The following is a 16,816-nucleotide window of genomic DNA, read 5'->3' on the forward strand; positions in this document are numbered from 1 at the left end:
GCCCATGTCAACTCAGAGAATATATGTCCCATCTAAAGCAGTCATCTCAGTAAGAGTCACTGCCCAATCCAACACCTGGTACAGGGGGAGTCAAGGGCACCAGCTCCATGGGCTGCTATGAATAGCTCCCTAACATGCGCTTGCATTTGGTTAATGTGGCTTTGGAGCAGTGGTTCTTATAGTATGGTCCAGAAGCCATCGGCAGCACCTAGGAACTTATATGAATGCAAATTCTTGGCTCCACTCCAGACCTACTGAGTCAGCTCTGGAGGTGAGGCCCAGCAACCTGGGATTTCACAGGCCCTCTAGGAGATTCTGATGTTCTTGAGAATGATTTGGAAAGTGGTTCTCAACCTTGGAAGGACACTGGAATCAATGTTCTGGGGAGTTTTAAAAATTCAACCACCTGGCTCCCAACCACAGAGCTTCTCATTGAGCTGATTTGGACTAGAACCTGGACACCAGGAATTTTTTTTAAAGCTCCCCAGGGGATTTTCAGGTGCGTCTAAGACAGAGAACTGCTGTTCTCAGGAGCTTATTGAAACACCCACATACTCATTTCTCCTGGGTGAAGAGGTGACGAGAGGGAGGCATGTATCATTTGACAGAGTTCCTAGATGACCTCTCTTCCCCTTAAAGAATGTGACCTTGAACCACCAGCTCAAGAAATAGCCTCGAATAGGGCTTTTCATAGATTAAATGAATATTCACTCAATGTGACTTGTTTTAAAGGTTGCTTTTAATGCTATATTTGTTCAGCAAATGTAGGCACTCATATAACACAAATATTAACTCCTAAATCCTCAAAGGCTTTCCCCATGATATGCCATCTGGCAAGCATTATTATCATCAGCTCTTTATTAACCACGCTAATAAAGTTAGCAAATACTAGTAATTGAAAAACACGTATCATTTAAAAATCATTCAGGCTAGTACCAGTACTGTTTTCCAAGCCAGGAAGTATTCAAGAGTAGAAATATTGACTGATTACAGTTTGCTACTTCCCTGTGGAGGTGCTAATACATATTATTTTAGTGAGAAATTTGAGCCATTGGAGTGAGAAGCTTCTAAATTATAATTCCTGTTTCTGAATAAGGGGGTTTGTTTTATTGACGAGAGTCCTGAGCACAGAGACAAGGAACAGCAAGTATATTTGAAATGCATGTGCCCCTGGGAACCAGTGGATTAAAGCATGGTATAATATAGAAGCTGCATGGGGATTTGAGGAATGGTGGATCTGGATTCTAGATCTCCTGATATTACCTGTGTCATTTGAGATGAACCATCCTCTCTACCAGTGGGTCTCAAAGAGTCCTCAACTAGCAACAGCTGTATCACTTGGCGATTTATTAAAGATACAATTCTTGGGCCTTACCCCGGGCCTACTGGATCAGACTCGGGGTGGGGCCAGCAATCAGTGCTTCAAAAGCCCTCCAAGAAATTCGGATGCCTGCTCAAGTTTAAGCACTGCTACTTTCCACCAGGGGCTCAGTTTTTTTGTCTATAAAATAAGAGGACCAGCCTAGATTATATTTAAGGTTTACTCTAGCTCTCCAGTGGCCATGGTGTGTGGGCACAGAATAGGTTTAGAGATTTCCTGTCTTACAGCTTATACCCTCCCTTGAATGTGTGATTGAAATCATTCGGCTGAAAAACTGACAGGCAGGTAACAGAAAAGAAACTGATTTCCAGGAACTAGATACTCAGACTAGATACCCAAACGGCACCTTGGGCGCTCACTACAGAGTAACTCATAATATCTTCAGCTGGTTGGTACTACTTTCCCAAAGTAAAAAACTCTGGTGTTTTGGAAAAGGAAGCAGCCATCTCCCTTTTCTCTAGGGGCTGAGAGCTGTCTGCTGTAATTCACAGAGCAGCATTTCAACGGGAACTAACAAATGGCATTTCAGAAGAATGTACCAGAGGTACACAGGCTTTGCAGTAAAACAAGGGAAAATTTCAAGCCGTTTATCAAAGCTCCTGCAGCTTCCATTTCAAGACAGGTGGAAAAAAATAACATGGAACAAGAAAAGAAAATAAATCTGTATCCAGAGCATCTCATAAATAAGAAAGGAGTGGGGGAGTTGCTGGCCTTGCTGGGCTCTCAGAGTATTTTTGTCACAGTACAGAAAGCTTTTAAATGTTTTGGTGTGAAATTCTTTTCCTTTTCCTGTTATTAAAATTTGTGGTTGTAAAATTATTTCACTGACTATTGAAACCAAAAAAAAAAAAAGAAAGCTGAGAAAATGATAACTGGAGTGAGAGAGAGAGAATGAGAACATAGTTCACTCTTTACCCCAAAATATTTTTTATTGTTATCTAAAATGTAGTGATGCTCCATAATTTAGGGTAAGTCATTGAAAATCAAAGGCAATTTTCTAATTGGCTTTTGTTCAGTAAGAGCCTATTTGCTATAGACAATTAGGGATGTGGTTTATTGAACATGAGAGAGACATGGGTCTGTTATAATGTCTGAGGGGGTGGATGAATTATAACTTTTATTAAAAAGATAGGCCAGTAGTGGTAGCTCACGCCTGTAATCCCAGCACTTTGGGAGGCTGAGGCGGGTGGATTACCTGAGGTCAGGAGTTTGAGACCAGCCTGGCCAACATGAGGAAACCCTGTCTCTACTGAAAATACAAAACTTAACCAGGCATGGTGACGCATGCCTGTAATCCCAGCTACTTGGGAGGCTGAGGCAGGACAATTGCTAGAACACGGGGGGCAGAGGCTGCAGTGAGCCAAGATCATGCCATTGCACTCCAGCCTTGGTGATAGAATGAGACTCCATCTCAAAACAAACAAACAAACAAACAAACAAACAAACAGAAAAAAACCGACCGGCTGCAGTGGCTCACTCCTGTAATCCTAGCACTTTGGGAGGCCAAGACTGGCAGATCACTTGAGGTCAGGAGTTCGAAATCAGCCTGGCCAGCATGGTGAAACCTTGTCTCTACCAAAAATACAAAAATCAGCTGGGTGTGTTGGCGGGCGCCTGTAATCCCAGCTACTCAGGGGGCTGAGGCAAGAGAATTGCTTGAACCTGGGAGGCAAAAGTTGCAGTGAGCCAAGATTGCACCACTGCACCCCAGCTTGGGCGACAGAGCAAGATTGGGTCGCGAAAAAAATAAAAATAAAAAATAAATAAAAAGGTGGATCTCAGGCCCACTCTGCCAGATGGAATAACGTTGATTGAGGAGAACCTGCATTGGACATCTTTGTGAAATTCCCAGCAATGTTAGGTTGTTGATCAACCTGGTTAAAAGCCCATGCTCTGAGTTCACAGTCTGGCTTCGCCACAACTGGCTCTGAAACTTTGGGCAAGCTACCCAATTGTCAGTGCTTTGGTTTCCTTTGGGGGATAATGACAGTATCTACCTGGTGGGAGTTTTGTGAGGATTGAGAACACCGTGTGCAAGACACTTTGCGCATGCCTGGTGCAGAGCAGGCATTCTTTTATTGAGACTATTTGCTAATTAGTCATATAGTTCTTTAAAGGAACCCTAAAACTGAATTACATTTTTTTTTAACTGTAAGAATTTTTTGAAAATAGCAAATGAAAGCCTGCGGAGGGGTATGATTGATGAAAGGAGGTTTGAAGGGCATATTGGGTGCAAAATTCAAAGAAGATTGATAACTCTTGAGCCATGGGATCTTCTCCTCCATCAGCTTCATTAACATAGCTTTGGGGAATTGTTAGAATTAGATTCAGAGATACTAATTTTTTTCCACTAGATTTCCTTTTTTATGTATTTATTTTTGAAACTCATATAGCAACACTAGAAATAGGTCTGAACTAAATATCATGTTTCTCTTTTACATTTGGCTCCCCTCCTGTGTTGGCTGGCCTATGCTGCACAATGGCTAATATTGATTAGCCTACATTTTTCTTAAATACACTTTTCTCAGTCTGTGTAAAGTCTAAATGCTAGCAGTACCAAAATAAATGCATTCATCTCTAAACTGGTGATAAGAAAAAAAGTAGGAACGAAAGATAGTTGAGACATATTGTCCAGGGAAATCTTTCCCTGTGATGCCACGGCCAGGTGTGAGGTCTGGGGCAAGCTTCCGAACTCATCTGAGCGGCAGTTTCCTCATCAATAGAATTGGGATAAGAATAGCACCTACCAGGTGTGAGATTTAATACATGTAAAGTGCAAAATAGTGCTAACACCCAGAATGTACTTAGCAAATGTTAACTTCTTAAATGCTACTTGTGTTCATGAGAATTCGATGTATCAGAGTCAAAATAATCAATTTGTGTGTAATGGGTAGGAAGTTTTACTATTCTTTACTAAATAACTAAAGGCATTACAAAATCTTTAATGGTAAGTTACTTTTTAGACTTAATCTCTGGTCATTTATTTCCAATTAAAACTGGACCCCACTGTATATGACATGCAGAATGGTTTTTATTTTTGTTACAATCATACTTATTTTGAGATGTATCATTCTTATCATTAGTAACAGTTCTCTGATATTTTAAAAACTTTCCAACATTGAAATAAATGAATCAGGATAAAATGCTGAAATAAAATACTCAAATCATTGCACTTATACAACCTCTAGTTGTAGACAGCAATGCTATTTAAACTGTGGAACTGTGGCCAGTAGGCAGCACTACTCTCTCATAGTTTCGGATATTGCTTATTAGCTTATAAACAAAATTTCAGATCAGCATGGGTAAGATAGTTTAGATATACTCTTGAATAATGTAGAAAAGTGTGGGTTGTTTGATCCTTGAACAAGTGAACAGAAAGGCCTTCCAGCACCAAAGTTAGAAAAAAAATTGCCTTTAACCAAAATTGCCCTGGAAAAACAGAGATTCATGCTGTTTATCCAAAATGAAAGTATGTCATTTCATACAAATTATCTAGATCGTGAGGCAAAAGCAGTTTTCTTTCACACCTCTTTAACTTTTCTTTTTCATCTGTTTAACCTGGAAAAAAAAATCTTGTCTTAAATTATTTACCATTTAGATCTGAATTTTTAAACTTTCTTATTTTCAGTTTTTTTTTTATTTATTTCAGTAAGTTTTTGGGGAACAGGTGATGTTTGGTTACATGAATAAGTTCTTTAGTGGTGATTTCTGAGATTTTGGTACACCTGTCACCCAAGCAGTGTACACTGTACCCAATGTATAGTCTTTTATCTCTCACCAACCCCCATTCTTTCCCCCAGGTCCCCAAAGTCCAGTGTGTCATTCTTATGCCTTAGCTCCCACATGAGTGAGAACATACAATGTTTGGTTTTCCATTCCTGAGTTATTTCACTTAGATTAACAGTCTCCAATTCCATCCAGATTGCTGTGAATGCCACTATTTCATTTTATTTTACAGCTGAGTAATATTCCATGGTGTATATAAATATGCCACATTTTCTTTATCCACTCATTGATTGATGGGCATTTGAGCTGGTTCCGTATTTTCGCAACTGCAAATTGTACTGCTGTATACATGCGTGTGCAAGTATCTTTTTCATATAATGACTTATTTTCCTCTGGGTAGATACCTATTATTGGGATTGCTGGATCAAACAGTGGACCTACTTTTAGTTCTTTGAGGAACCTCTACACTGTTTTCTATAGTGGTTGTACTAGTTTACCTTCCACCAACAGTGTAAGAGTGTTCTCTTTTCACTGCATCTATGCCAACATCTATTATTTTTTGATTTCTTGATTATAGCAATTCTTATAGGAGTCAAGTCGTATTGCATGGTGGTTTTGATTTGCATTTCCCTGATCATTAGTGATGTTGAGCATTTTTTCCATATGCTTGTTGTCCATTTGTATGTCTTCTGTTGAGAATTGTTTATTCATGTCCTTAGCCCACTTTTTGGTGGGATTGTTTGTTCTTTTCTTGCTGATTTGTTTGAGTTCTTTGTAGATTCTGGATGTTAGTCCTTTGTCAGATGTATAGATTGTGAAGATTTTCTCCCATTTGATGGGTTGTCTGTTAACTCTGCTGATTATTTCTTTTTCTGTGCAGAAGCATTTTAGTTTAATTAAGTCCCATCTGTTTATCTTTGTTTTTGTGGCATTTGCTTTTGGATTCTTGGTCATTAAGTCTTTAAGCCAATGTCTAGAGGAGTTTTCCAGTGTCATCTTCTATAATCTTTATGGTTTCAGGTCTTAGATTTAAGTATTTGGTCCATCTTGAGTTGATTTTTGTGTAAGATGAGAGATGAGGATCCAGTTTCATTCTTCTACATGTGGCTTGCCAATTATCCCAGCACCATTTGTTGAATAGAGTGTCCTTTTCCCACTTTTTTTTTGTTTGTTTGTTTGCTTTGTCAAAGATCAGTTGGCTGTAAGTATTTGGCTTTATTTCTGGGTTCTCTATTCTGTTCCATTGGTCTATGTGCCTATTTTTATACCAGTTCCATGCTGTTTTGGTGACTATCACCTTATAGTATAGGTGGAAGTCAGGTAATGTGATACTTCCAGATTTGTTCTTTTTGCTTAGTCTTGCATTGGCTATGTGGGCTCTTTTTTGGTTCCATGTGAATTTTAAGATTGCTTTTCTCTAGTTCTGTGAAGAGCAATGGTGCTATTTGGATAGGAATTGCACTGAATTTGTAGACTGCTTTTGACAGTATGATCATTTTCACAATGTTGATTTTACCCATCCATGAGCATGGGATGCATTTCCATTTGTTAGTGTTGTCTATAATTTCTTTCAGCAGTGTTTCATAGTTTTTCTTGTAGAGGTCTTTCACCTCCCTGGTTAGGTATATTTTTAAGTATTTTAATTTTTTGCAGCTATTGTGAAAGAGGTTGAGTGATTTGATTTTCAGCTTGGTCGCTGTTGGTATATAGCAGAGCTACTGATTTGTGTACATTAATTTTGTATCCTGAAACTTTACTGAATTTATTTGCCAGTTCTAGGAGCTTATTGGATGAGTCTTTAGGGTTTTCTAGGTATGCAATTGTATTATCAGCAAAAAGTGACAATTTGGCTGCCCTTTATGTATTTCTCTTGTCTGACTGCTCTGTCTAGGACTTCCAGTACTATGTTGAATAGTGGTGAAAGTGGGCATTGTTGTCTTGTGCTAGTTCTCAGGGGGAATGCTTTCACCTTTTCCCCATTCAGTATAATGTTCATTGTGAGTTTGTCATAAATGCCTTTTATTACCTTAAGGTATATCCCTTCTATACAGATTTTGCTGAGGGTTTTAATCATAAAGCGGTGTTGAATTCTGTCAAATGCTTTTTCTGCATCTATTGAGATGATCATATGATTTCGTTTTTGATTCTATTTATGTGGTGTGTCACATTTATTGACTTATATATGTTAAACCATCCCAGCATCCCTGGTATGAAACCCACTTGATCATGGTGAATTATCTTTTTGATATGCTATTTGATTTGGTTCACTAGTATTTTATTGAGGATTTTCGCATCTGTGTTCATTAGGGATATTGGTCTATAGTTTTCTTTTTTTATGATGTCCTTCCCTGGCTTTTGGTATTAAGGTGATACTGGCTTCATAGAACGATTAAGGGAGGAATCCCTCTTTCTCTATCTGTTGGAATAGTGTCAATAGATTGGTACCAATTCTTCCTTGAATATCTGATAGAATTCAGCTGTGAATCCATCTGGTCCTGGACTTTTTTGTGTTGGAAATTTTCTTTATTACCATTTCAATCTCACTGCCTGTTATTGGTCTGCTTGGAGATTCTATATCTTCCTGGTTTAATCTAGAAAAGTTGCATATTTCCAGGAATTTATCCATCTCTTCTAGGTTTTCTGGTTTATATGCATCAAGGTATTCATAGAAGCCTTGAATAATCTTTTATATTTCTCTAGAATCAGTTGTAATATCTTCCGTTTTGTTTCCAATTTAGCTTATTTGGATCTTCTCTCTTCTTTTTTGGTTATTCTCACTAATAGTCTTTTTTTTTAATCTTTTCAAAGAACCAGCATTTTGTTTCAGTTATGTTTTGTATTTTGTTGTTGTTGTTTGTTTCAATTTCATTTAGTTCTGCTCTGATCTTCATTATTTCTTTTCTTCTGCTGGGTTTGGGTTTGGATTGTTCTTGTTTCTCCAGGTCCATGAGGTGTGACCTTAGATTGTCTGTGTGTGCTCTTTCAGACTTTTGATGTAGGCATTTAATCCTATGAGCTTTCCTCTTAGCACCACCATTGCTGTATCCCAGAGGTTTTGATGGTTGTGTCACTATTATCATTCAGTTCAAATAATTTTTTAATTTCCATCTTGATTTCCCTGTTGACCCAGTGATCATTCAGGAGCAGGTTATTTAATTTCCATGTGTATGCATGATTTTGTGGATTCCTGTTGGGGTTGATTTCCAATTTTATTCCACTGTGGTCTGAGAGAGTACTTGGTATAATTTCAGTTTTCTTAATCCCAGCACTTTTGGAGGCCAAGGTGAGCGGATCACCTGAGGTCAGAAGTTCAAAACAGCCTGGTCAACATGGCAAAACCCTGTCTCTACTAAAAATACAAAAGTAGCCGGGCGTGGTGGCATGCGACTGTAATCCCAGCTACTCGGGAGGCTGAGGCAGGAGAATTGCTTGAACTTGGGAGGTGGAGGTTGCAGTGAGTGAGATTGCACCACTGCACTCCAGCCTGGTGACAGAGTGAGACTCTGCCTCAAAGAAAAAAAAAAAAAGAAAAGAAAAGAAAAAAAATTTACTGAGACTTGTTTTGTGGCCTATCATATGATCTGTCTTGGAGAGCGTTCATGTGCTGATGAATAGAATGTGTGTTCTGCAGTTATTGGGTAGAAGGTTCTGTAAATATCCATTAAGTCTATTTGTTGTAGGGTATAGTTTAAGTCCATTGTTTCTTTGTTGATGTTCTGTCTTGATGACCTTTCCAGTGCTGTCAGTGAGTATTAAAGTCCCCCACTATTATTGTGTTGCCGTCTATATCATTTCTTCGGTCTAGTAGTAATAGTTTTATAAATTTGGGAGATCCAGTGTTAGATGCATATATATTTAGTATTGTGATATTTCCCTGTTGGACTAGTCCTTTTAATATTATATAATATCCTTCTTTGTCTTTTTTAACTGCTGTTGCTTTAAAGTTTGTTTTGTCTGATGTAAGAATAGCTACTCCTGCTTGCTTTTGTTGTCCATTTTCATGGAATATCTTTTTCTACGCCTTTAACTTAAATTTATGTGAGTTCTTATGTGTTAGGTGAGTCTCTTTAAAGCAGCAGAAACTTGGTTCGTGAATTCTTATCCCTTCTACCATTCTGTATCTTTTCAGTGAAGCATTGAGGCCATTTACATTCAGTGTTAGTATTGAGATGTGAGGTACTATTCTATTCATTGTGCTATTAGTTGCCTGAATACTTTGTGTTTTTCTTCATTGTGTTATTGTTATATACACAATATATATGTATTGTGAGATTTATGCTTTAAGGTCTTCTGAGATAGATGCTTTAAGGAGGTTCTATTTTGTTTGTTTTTTCAAGGTTTTGTTTCAAGATTTAGAGCTCCTTTTAGCAGTTCTTATAGTGCTGATTTGGTAGTGGCGAATTCTCTCAGCATTTGTTTGTTTGGAAAAGACTGTATCTTTCCTTCACTTATGAAGCTTAGTTTCACTGGATACAAAATTCTTGGCTGATAATTGTTTTGTTGAAGGAGGCTGAAAATAGGACCTCAATCCCTTGTAGCTTGTAAGTTTTCTGCTGAGAAATCTGCTGTTAATTTGATAGGTTTTTCGTTATAGGTTACCTGATGCTTTTGCCTCATAGCTCTTCAGATTTTCTTTTGTCTTAACTTTAAATAACCTGTTAACTATGTGCCTAGGTGATAATATTTTTGTGATGAGTTTCCCAGGTGTTCTTTGAGCTTCTTGTATTTGGATGTCTAGATTTCCAGCAAGGCCAGGGAAGTTTTCCTCAATTACTGCCACAAATATGTTTTCCAAACTTTTAGATTTCTCTTTTTCCTTAGGAACACCAATTATTCTTAGGTTTGGATGTTTAACATAGTCCCATACTTCTTGGAGGCTTTGTTCATTTTTTAAATTATTTTTTCTTTGTCTTTGACGGATTAGGTTAATTTGAAAGCCTTGTCTTTGAGCTTTGATGTTCTTTATTCTGCTCGTTCAATTCTATTGCTGTCACTTTGCAGTGAATTTTGCATTTCTCTAACTGTGTCCTTGGTTCCCAGAAGTTCTGATTGTTTTTATTTATGCTATCTATTTCACTGAAGAATTTTTCTTTCCTGTATCCTGTATCCTGTTTTTTATTTCTTTAACTTGGACTCCACCTTTCTCTGCTGCCTCCTTGAGTAACTTAATAATCCACTTTCTGAATTCTTACTCTGGCAATTTGGATATTTTGTCTTGGTTTGGATCCATTGCCGGTGAGCTGGTATAATCTTTTGCGGTATTAAAGAAGCTTGTTTTGTCATATTACCAGAATTGTTTTTCTGGTTCCCTCTCATTTGGGTAGACTAAGTCACAGGGACGATCTGGGACTCAAGGACTACTGTTCAAATTCTTTTGTCTTACAGAGTGCTCCCTTGATGTGGTGTTCTCCCCCTTCTCCTAAGAATGTGACTTCCTAAGAGCCAAACTGTAGTGATTGTTTTTGCTCTTCTAGGTCTAGCTACCCAACAGAGCTACCTAGCTCCGTGCTGGTACTGGCATGTGTCTGCAAAGAGTCCTGTGATATGATCGGTCTTCAGGTCTTGCAGCCATGGATAACTGCACCTGCTTCAGTGGAGTTAGTAAGGGAGTGAAGTGGTGTGGGTCCTTGGTTATGTTTTTGTTTAGTGTGCTGGTTGCCTCCCAGGGAGCCTGCAGTGGTGATCCAGTTCCTTCAAAGCGTCTGTGAATTATCTCAGCTTTCCTGGTATGTTCCTGCCTTAGTTCTTGGAAGAAAAGTTCATGGTGTAAGTCTCCACATGCTGCTCTATCCTTCCGAGTGGAAGCTGCAACTAGTCCTGCCTCCTATCCACCCTCTTGGAAAAAATGGCAGATCTGCATTTTCAGAATAGTTCTTGGTCATTGTTTTCAGTAATTAATGGTGAAGAGTAAATTGCTAATCTTAGTAAGAGTCTTGTGGTGTTTTTGCTGGGTGATCTCAAGTATATGGAGAGTTCAGATCAGCCAGGCCTTCTCCTCTTAGGCATATTTGTAACTATTTTTTATTTGGGTAAATTAATGGGATACAAGTGTACTTTTGTTACATAGATATACTGCATAGTGGGGAGGTCAGGGCTTTTAGTGTACCCATCACCTACATAGTGCATTGTACTCAGTAAGCAATTTCTCGTCATCCCACCAATTCCCAGCCTTCTGAGTTTGCGTTGTCTATCATTCCACACTCTATGCCCACGTGTGCACATCATTTAGCTCCCACTTCTATGTGAGAATATGTGACATTTGACTTTCTGTTTCTGAGTTATTTCACTTAAAATAATGGCTTCCAGTTCCATTCATGTTGCTACAAAAGATACGATTTCATTCTTTTTTTATGACTGAATAGTATCCCATTATGTATATGTACCACATTTTCTTGATCCAGTCATCGATTGGTGGACACATAGGTGCATTCTATATCTTTGCTGTTGTGAATAGTACTGCAATAAACATGAGTGCAGGTGATTTTTGGTATAATGATTTCTTTCTTTCTTTTTTTTTTTTGGAGATGGAGTCTTGCCCTGTTGCCCAGGTTGGAGTGCAATGGTGTAATCTGGACTCACTGCAACCTCTGCCTCCCAGGTTCAAGCAATTCTCCTGTCTCTACCTCTTGAGTAGCTGGGATTACAGGCCTGTGCCACCATGCCTACCTAATTAGTTGTATCTTTAGGGGTTTCACCATGTTGACCAGGCTGGTCTCAAACTCCTGACCTCATGATCCACCCGCCTCAGCCTCCCAAAGTGGACTACAGGAGTGAGCCACCGTGACCAACCAATGATTTCTTTTCCTTTGTGTAGATACCCAGTAGTGGAATTGCTGGATTGAATGGTAGTTCTATTTTTAGTTCTTGAGAAATCTCCATAGTGTTTTCCATAGAGGTTGCACTAATTTACATTCCCATCAACAGTATATAAGCATTTTCTTTTTTCCCTTTCTTGCCATCTGTTATTCTTTGCCTTTTTACTAATAACCATTCTGACTGGTGTGAGATGGTATCTCATTGTTGTTTTCGTTTGCATTTCTCCAATGATTACTGATGTTGAGCATTATATGCTTGTTGGCCATTTGTGTGTCTTCTTTTGAAAAATGTCTAATCATGTCTTTTGCCCACTTTTAAATTGGATTGTTTTTCATTTGCTGAGGTGTTTGAGTTCTACATATCTGCAACTATTATTTCACCTTTGGGGTTCTGTGTGCTGTGTATGGTGACCCTAAAGACCAGAGAGGAAGGTTCTCAGACTTCCTGAGAGCAGACAGATGTCAGGACGCTGTGGATATCTGAACTTTATCCAGTGCCTGTGCTCAGAGGCCTATGGACTGTGTAAACCTGGACAGTTCACAAAGTCCATCAATGCATGCGGCTGCATTTAACCTCCCACATAAGGATGCAGAGTCAAGGTGTGAATAGGCCATAGTTTCCTTGGAGTCAGCTTCCGAATTAAATACCAGAGGTGTGGCTTTATCCCAGCGTTTTCTACCCAAATGCTGTTGGTTTCATTTTAGTGCAGCTACCAGAAATAATTTTCGTATCATTTTCTTTTTCTCACAATGTCACATGTCTAAGAATAATCCTGTACTTGAATCTTCAGCTCGGTTTCCTAATCCCAGGTATAAATCTGGTTTTGCTATCCTGAGGAGCAGTAGAAAGAAGTTGCTGCATCCACCTCAGTAGGTTTACATGGAGATAGAAAATGTCATCATGTTTGATTATTTGTAGCTTGGCTTGTAGTACTTCACTCTCGAGGAGGGAAATTGGATCTCTGGTAGTTGGTGAAATCTGCTGAAGAATTCACCTTACCATGCATTTTGTTTTACTCACAGAATCATGTCAACCCTGCCATGGACTTCACGCAGACTCCACCTGGGATGTTGGCTCTGGACAACATGCTGTACTTTGCCAAGCACCACCAAGATGCCTACATCCGGGTAAGTATGAAGGCCCTTTTCAGATATTGTGTTTCCTACTCTATGTTAATTTCAAACGCACAAATACGGAGGGATTAGCTTTAGATGAGTCATCCCATATTTTCTGGCTTTCTTAGTAAACTAAAAAAAAAAAAAAAAATCAGAATTGAGATCAATCGGGACTGAAATGGGGATTTTAACTTTTAATTATTTTCTTTTGATGGCGTTAAAAAATACATTAGATACTGGAAAACCATTTCATAGAGTCCAATATTGAATTATGACAAAAACTCTTAAATAACAAGGAACAAAAATGAACTACCTACCAAAAACCTGCATGACTCCAAATTCAATGGCTGTTTAGTCTGATGCTGGAGGAACAATAAGATAAACAGAAACAAAGAAAAACAGGAGAGATGGGGAAGGCAGACAAATGCCTTCTTACATTTCACGTCAGACTAGTCAAATTTCAGTCAAAAAGGTAGATTAATTTGTGGGTGGAGCAGAAGGAAGTGGGGGACTCTATTTTCTCTGTGAAATGGAAGATGCCACCTACTGACTGGGCAGTGATGGCATGGAAGAAACCGAGTATGAATGAATGAGAGCCTAAGGTGACAGTGGCAGAGAATGCTCATCTATCAGGGCTACTCGGTTGGAGCCCTGGATTTGTGCTGACACCTCTACCCTGTCCTCAGGGAGAAGAACCCAGACTCAGTCAAGATGAGGTAGATCCAAGATTGAGATCAGGGAAGGATATGAATAAATGGGGCAGGGGAATTGGTGAGTGGTTAAAATGATGACTAGATGTAAGCTTAGAAAGTATTTGATGAACAAGTCGCCTAAAGCAGGAAGAGTAAGGCTGAACTTAAAATATAGTAAGAGCATGTCCATTAATCTCACATTCTCTGTTGGATTCTCTGTGGCACTGGCTCCCTGGAGACCTGGGTTGGAGGCCTGGCACTATCATCATCCAGTGATGTCAGTGTGGGCAGTTCCTTTGGTCTGGGCTCAAGTTTCCTCTGTAAACCAGAGAGACGTGACGGTTCTTAGTTGGGACAGTAATTATTCCCCTAGAGAGCATTTGGCAATGTGTAGGCATGTTTCTTCGGTTGTCATCATGCCTAGTGGTGTGCTCCTGGCCAAAATCTGTAATCTCTGGGACCATCTGTACAGTGAAAAACTGTACCACCCAGCAGTGACCTCCTTGAATAAGGCCATGCCAGATCACTGAGTTCTGTGTAGGCAATATATTGTAAATCTGTGTGTTGTTCTATATATATGCATTTTGGGAAACTTTGACCTATTCTGAAATATTATTTGCAATCTGATTATACAGATAATTTTATTGTCATTTCTTTGAAAGGTTTGGGATCAGGTGTTTGGTCAGAAATACAGTCCCACATAAGAAAATTGTTTTTCCATAAAACTTTGATTTGACTTACATGCAAATATATTTGTTGCACAGATGGTTTCTAAGAATGTAATCTGCTTTTGTAGTAAGTAAATTAATATTTTTGAGATACCATGTAGTATAGCCTTGGAGAGTTGAGTGTGAAAAGTAGAAGCTAAGTAGAAATTGAATTTACCATTAACTGATTAATGTTCATGGATGAGTGTTTCTAAAATTGGAGCTTATTGATGCTGAATGTATTGTTAATTGCATAAGAAGCATATGTCTCATGAAAAGTAATTTAATGTTTTAAGTCTGTTTTCCTCAATGTGTTCTTTAAACATTGTAAGTGAAATGAATACCATGGCAGCCTGACAAAACTTTATATTTGATAAGGACTTAAAAGAAAAAACCTATTTGTAAAGAAAAGTGTGGCTTTTGGTCCACAGGCACTTTTCTTTATTGGTTAGACTTTCCTGTATCTCAGATGACTTTATTGGTTTCTCAGAAGTGTCCTTTCCCTGATTTTTTTCTGTGTCCCATTTGACTTTGGGGCATTTACTAGATAGAAAGCTAAGGCTATTTATGTGAATGCATGGGGTTAGTAGAGCATATATAAAGTCTGAAGATCACTGCAAGGAAATTTTAGGGTGACTTTGAAAATAGATATCTCCATGATATGGCAGTAGTGCTATAGGTAGTGGAAATAGTGATCTGGACAGCTAATTAAATTTTGATTTATGAGCTCAGTGGTCTTTTCTGAAACATTAAGATGGGCTCAATCTTTTCAGTTTACATTTTGATAAAAATCTGTTTTGAGGATGTATATCTTCTCTATGAATGCAGTTTTTCATTTGTTATTTATATCTTTCATTTGATAAATGCTTATTCTGTACCTGAATATTGCCTCACTATTCACTCTCTTTGCCAGTCAGTTTTATAGTTGAGATTTTAAATAACTGTAACTCACACACACAAACACACATGTATATATGCACAAATATTCCCTCGTTGCCCTTGTCACTCCCAGGTATCATGGTCCCTCACCCACTTTCTAGCCATGTGTTCCCAAATTGTTTTTTGCCCTGTGTTAATCTTGCCTGCCACTCACTTTTCAGCCGCCTGCTCCAAGACGTTTCTCCATTGCTTTCTGGAAACTGTCTTGCCAAATGCAGAGCACTTTCCTCATCCTTTGTCTCACTGACCTTGCCCTTGACACCTGACACTCTCTAGTGACCAGGCCTCTGTTGCCCAGCAGCCAGTGATCTGTCTTGGCTCTGTTGCTGACAGTTGCTCTTAATCTCTCTGGAGGGTTTCTTCTCTGCCTGCCCATCAAATGCACAGGACCCCCATGACTCTGTCTCTGGACCTTTGCTTGTCTCAGTCCCTGAGGCTGCACATTTCCTGAGTAACTATCAAATACCCAGCTGTGAGCCAAAGGATGGGGATTCCTCAAGAAGACAAGTTGCTCATGGGTCCTGACATTGAGGAGTTCACTGTCTAGAGATCAAAAGTAGAGGTGGTGGTGGGGTGTGGGGTGAAGAGACAAATACCAGGCAGTTTCCAAGTCACTTGGCGTGTGTCTTGATTGAGTATGCTGGGAACACAGAGGAAAGTCACCAACACAGATGTGGGGGTCAGGTCAGGAAAGCTTCCTGGAGGAAGTGACATCTAGGCTCAGAGCTGTTGAATAGTACTAGTTAACCCGGTGAAGGGAAGAGATGGAGAGTACTACCTCATGTGGAGGGAACCACGAGAGCAAAGGTATAACGGTGCATGCTTTGTTCGGGGAGCCACACTAATATAGGATGGCCAAGGCCGGGACTGGCAAACGGAACATGGCTTGTGAGGCCAATGTGCTAGTTCAGTGGGGATGTCTTAAGCCATCCGAAGAGGTCTGTTGGACCTAAAGGCAGTGAAGAATTTCTGAAGTATTTTAAATCAAGATGAGAATGAAGTTTAGACAAATCACTGTCCCACTAGAAAACCAATGTGAGAAATCAAGACCAGAGGCAAAAATAAAATGTGGGCAAAAATAAAAGAGATATGGAGATAGCTTGAACTAGGGGAGTGGGAGTGGCAATGAAATGGAACAGTTTGAATGAGTTACTTTGGAACTAAAATCAACTTGACCTTCTCCAAGGAAGAGGGAGGTTTCTGCCTTGAGTGGGAGTAGACAGTGGCGTCATTAAGGAAATAGATAGTGCAAGTCTGTGCAGGGGCAGGCATCTAGACCATCCAGACTCTTACACGCATGTAGGACATCTGTCTAGGAGGACATATGCAGTAGGCAGTGAGATCTGGGTGGCTGAGCTCAGACCCATGTAGACATCACACTCTATATTCTAACTCCTTAAGCATTCTTATTCCCTCCAATTCATTCATCTATATTGTCAC

The 16,816-nt window shown here is 39.2% G+C and overlaps 1 protein-coding gene across 4 annotated transcripts in view; it reads left to right on the forward strand.

The window, feature by feature from the left end:
* ELMO1 (engulfment and cell motility 1) overlaps window positions 1-16,816 on the forward strand; it is a 597,137-nt gene that overhangs the window by 303,905 nt on the left and 276,416 nt on the right. For all 4 annotated transcript variants that reach the window (XM_011972891.1, XM_011972881.1, XM_011972876.1 and 1 more), the window contains one exon: window positions 12,946-13,050. In XM_011972891.1, the coding sequence (XP_011828281.1) occupies window positions 12,946-13,050 (105 nt within the window). The remainder of the gene's footprint in view (window positions 1-12,945; window positions 13,051-16,816) is intronic.

This window comes from Mandrillus leucophaeus, unplaced genomic scaffold, assembly GCF_000951045.1.
Source record: "Mandrillus leucophaeus isolate KB7577 unplaced genomic scaffold, Mleu.le_1.0 Scaffold100, whole genome shotgun sequence".
Taxonomy (NCBI): domain Eukaryota; kingdom Metazoa; phylum Chordata; class Mammalia; order Primates; family Cercopithecidae; genus Mandrillus; species Mandrillus leucophaeus.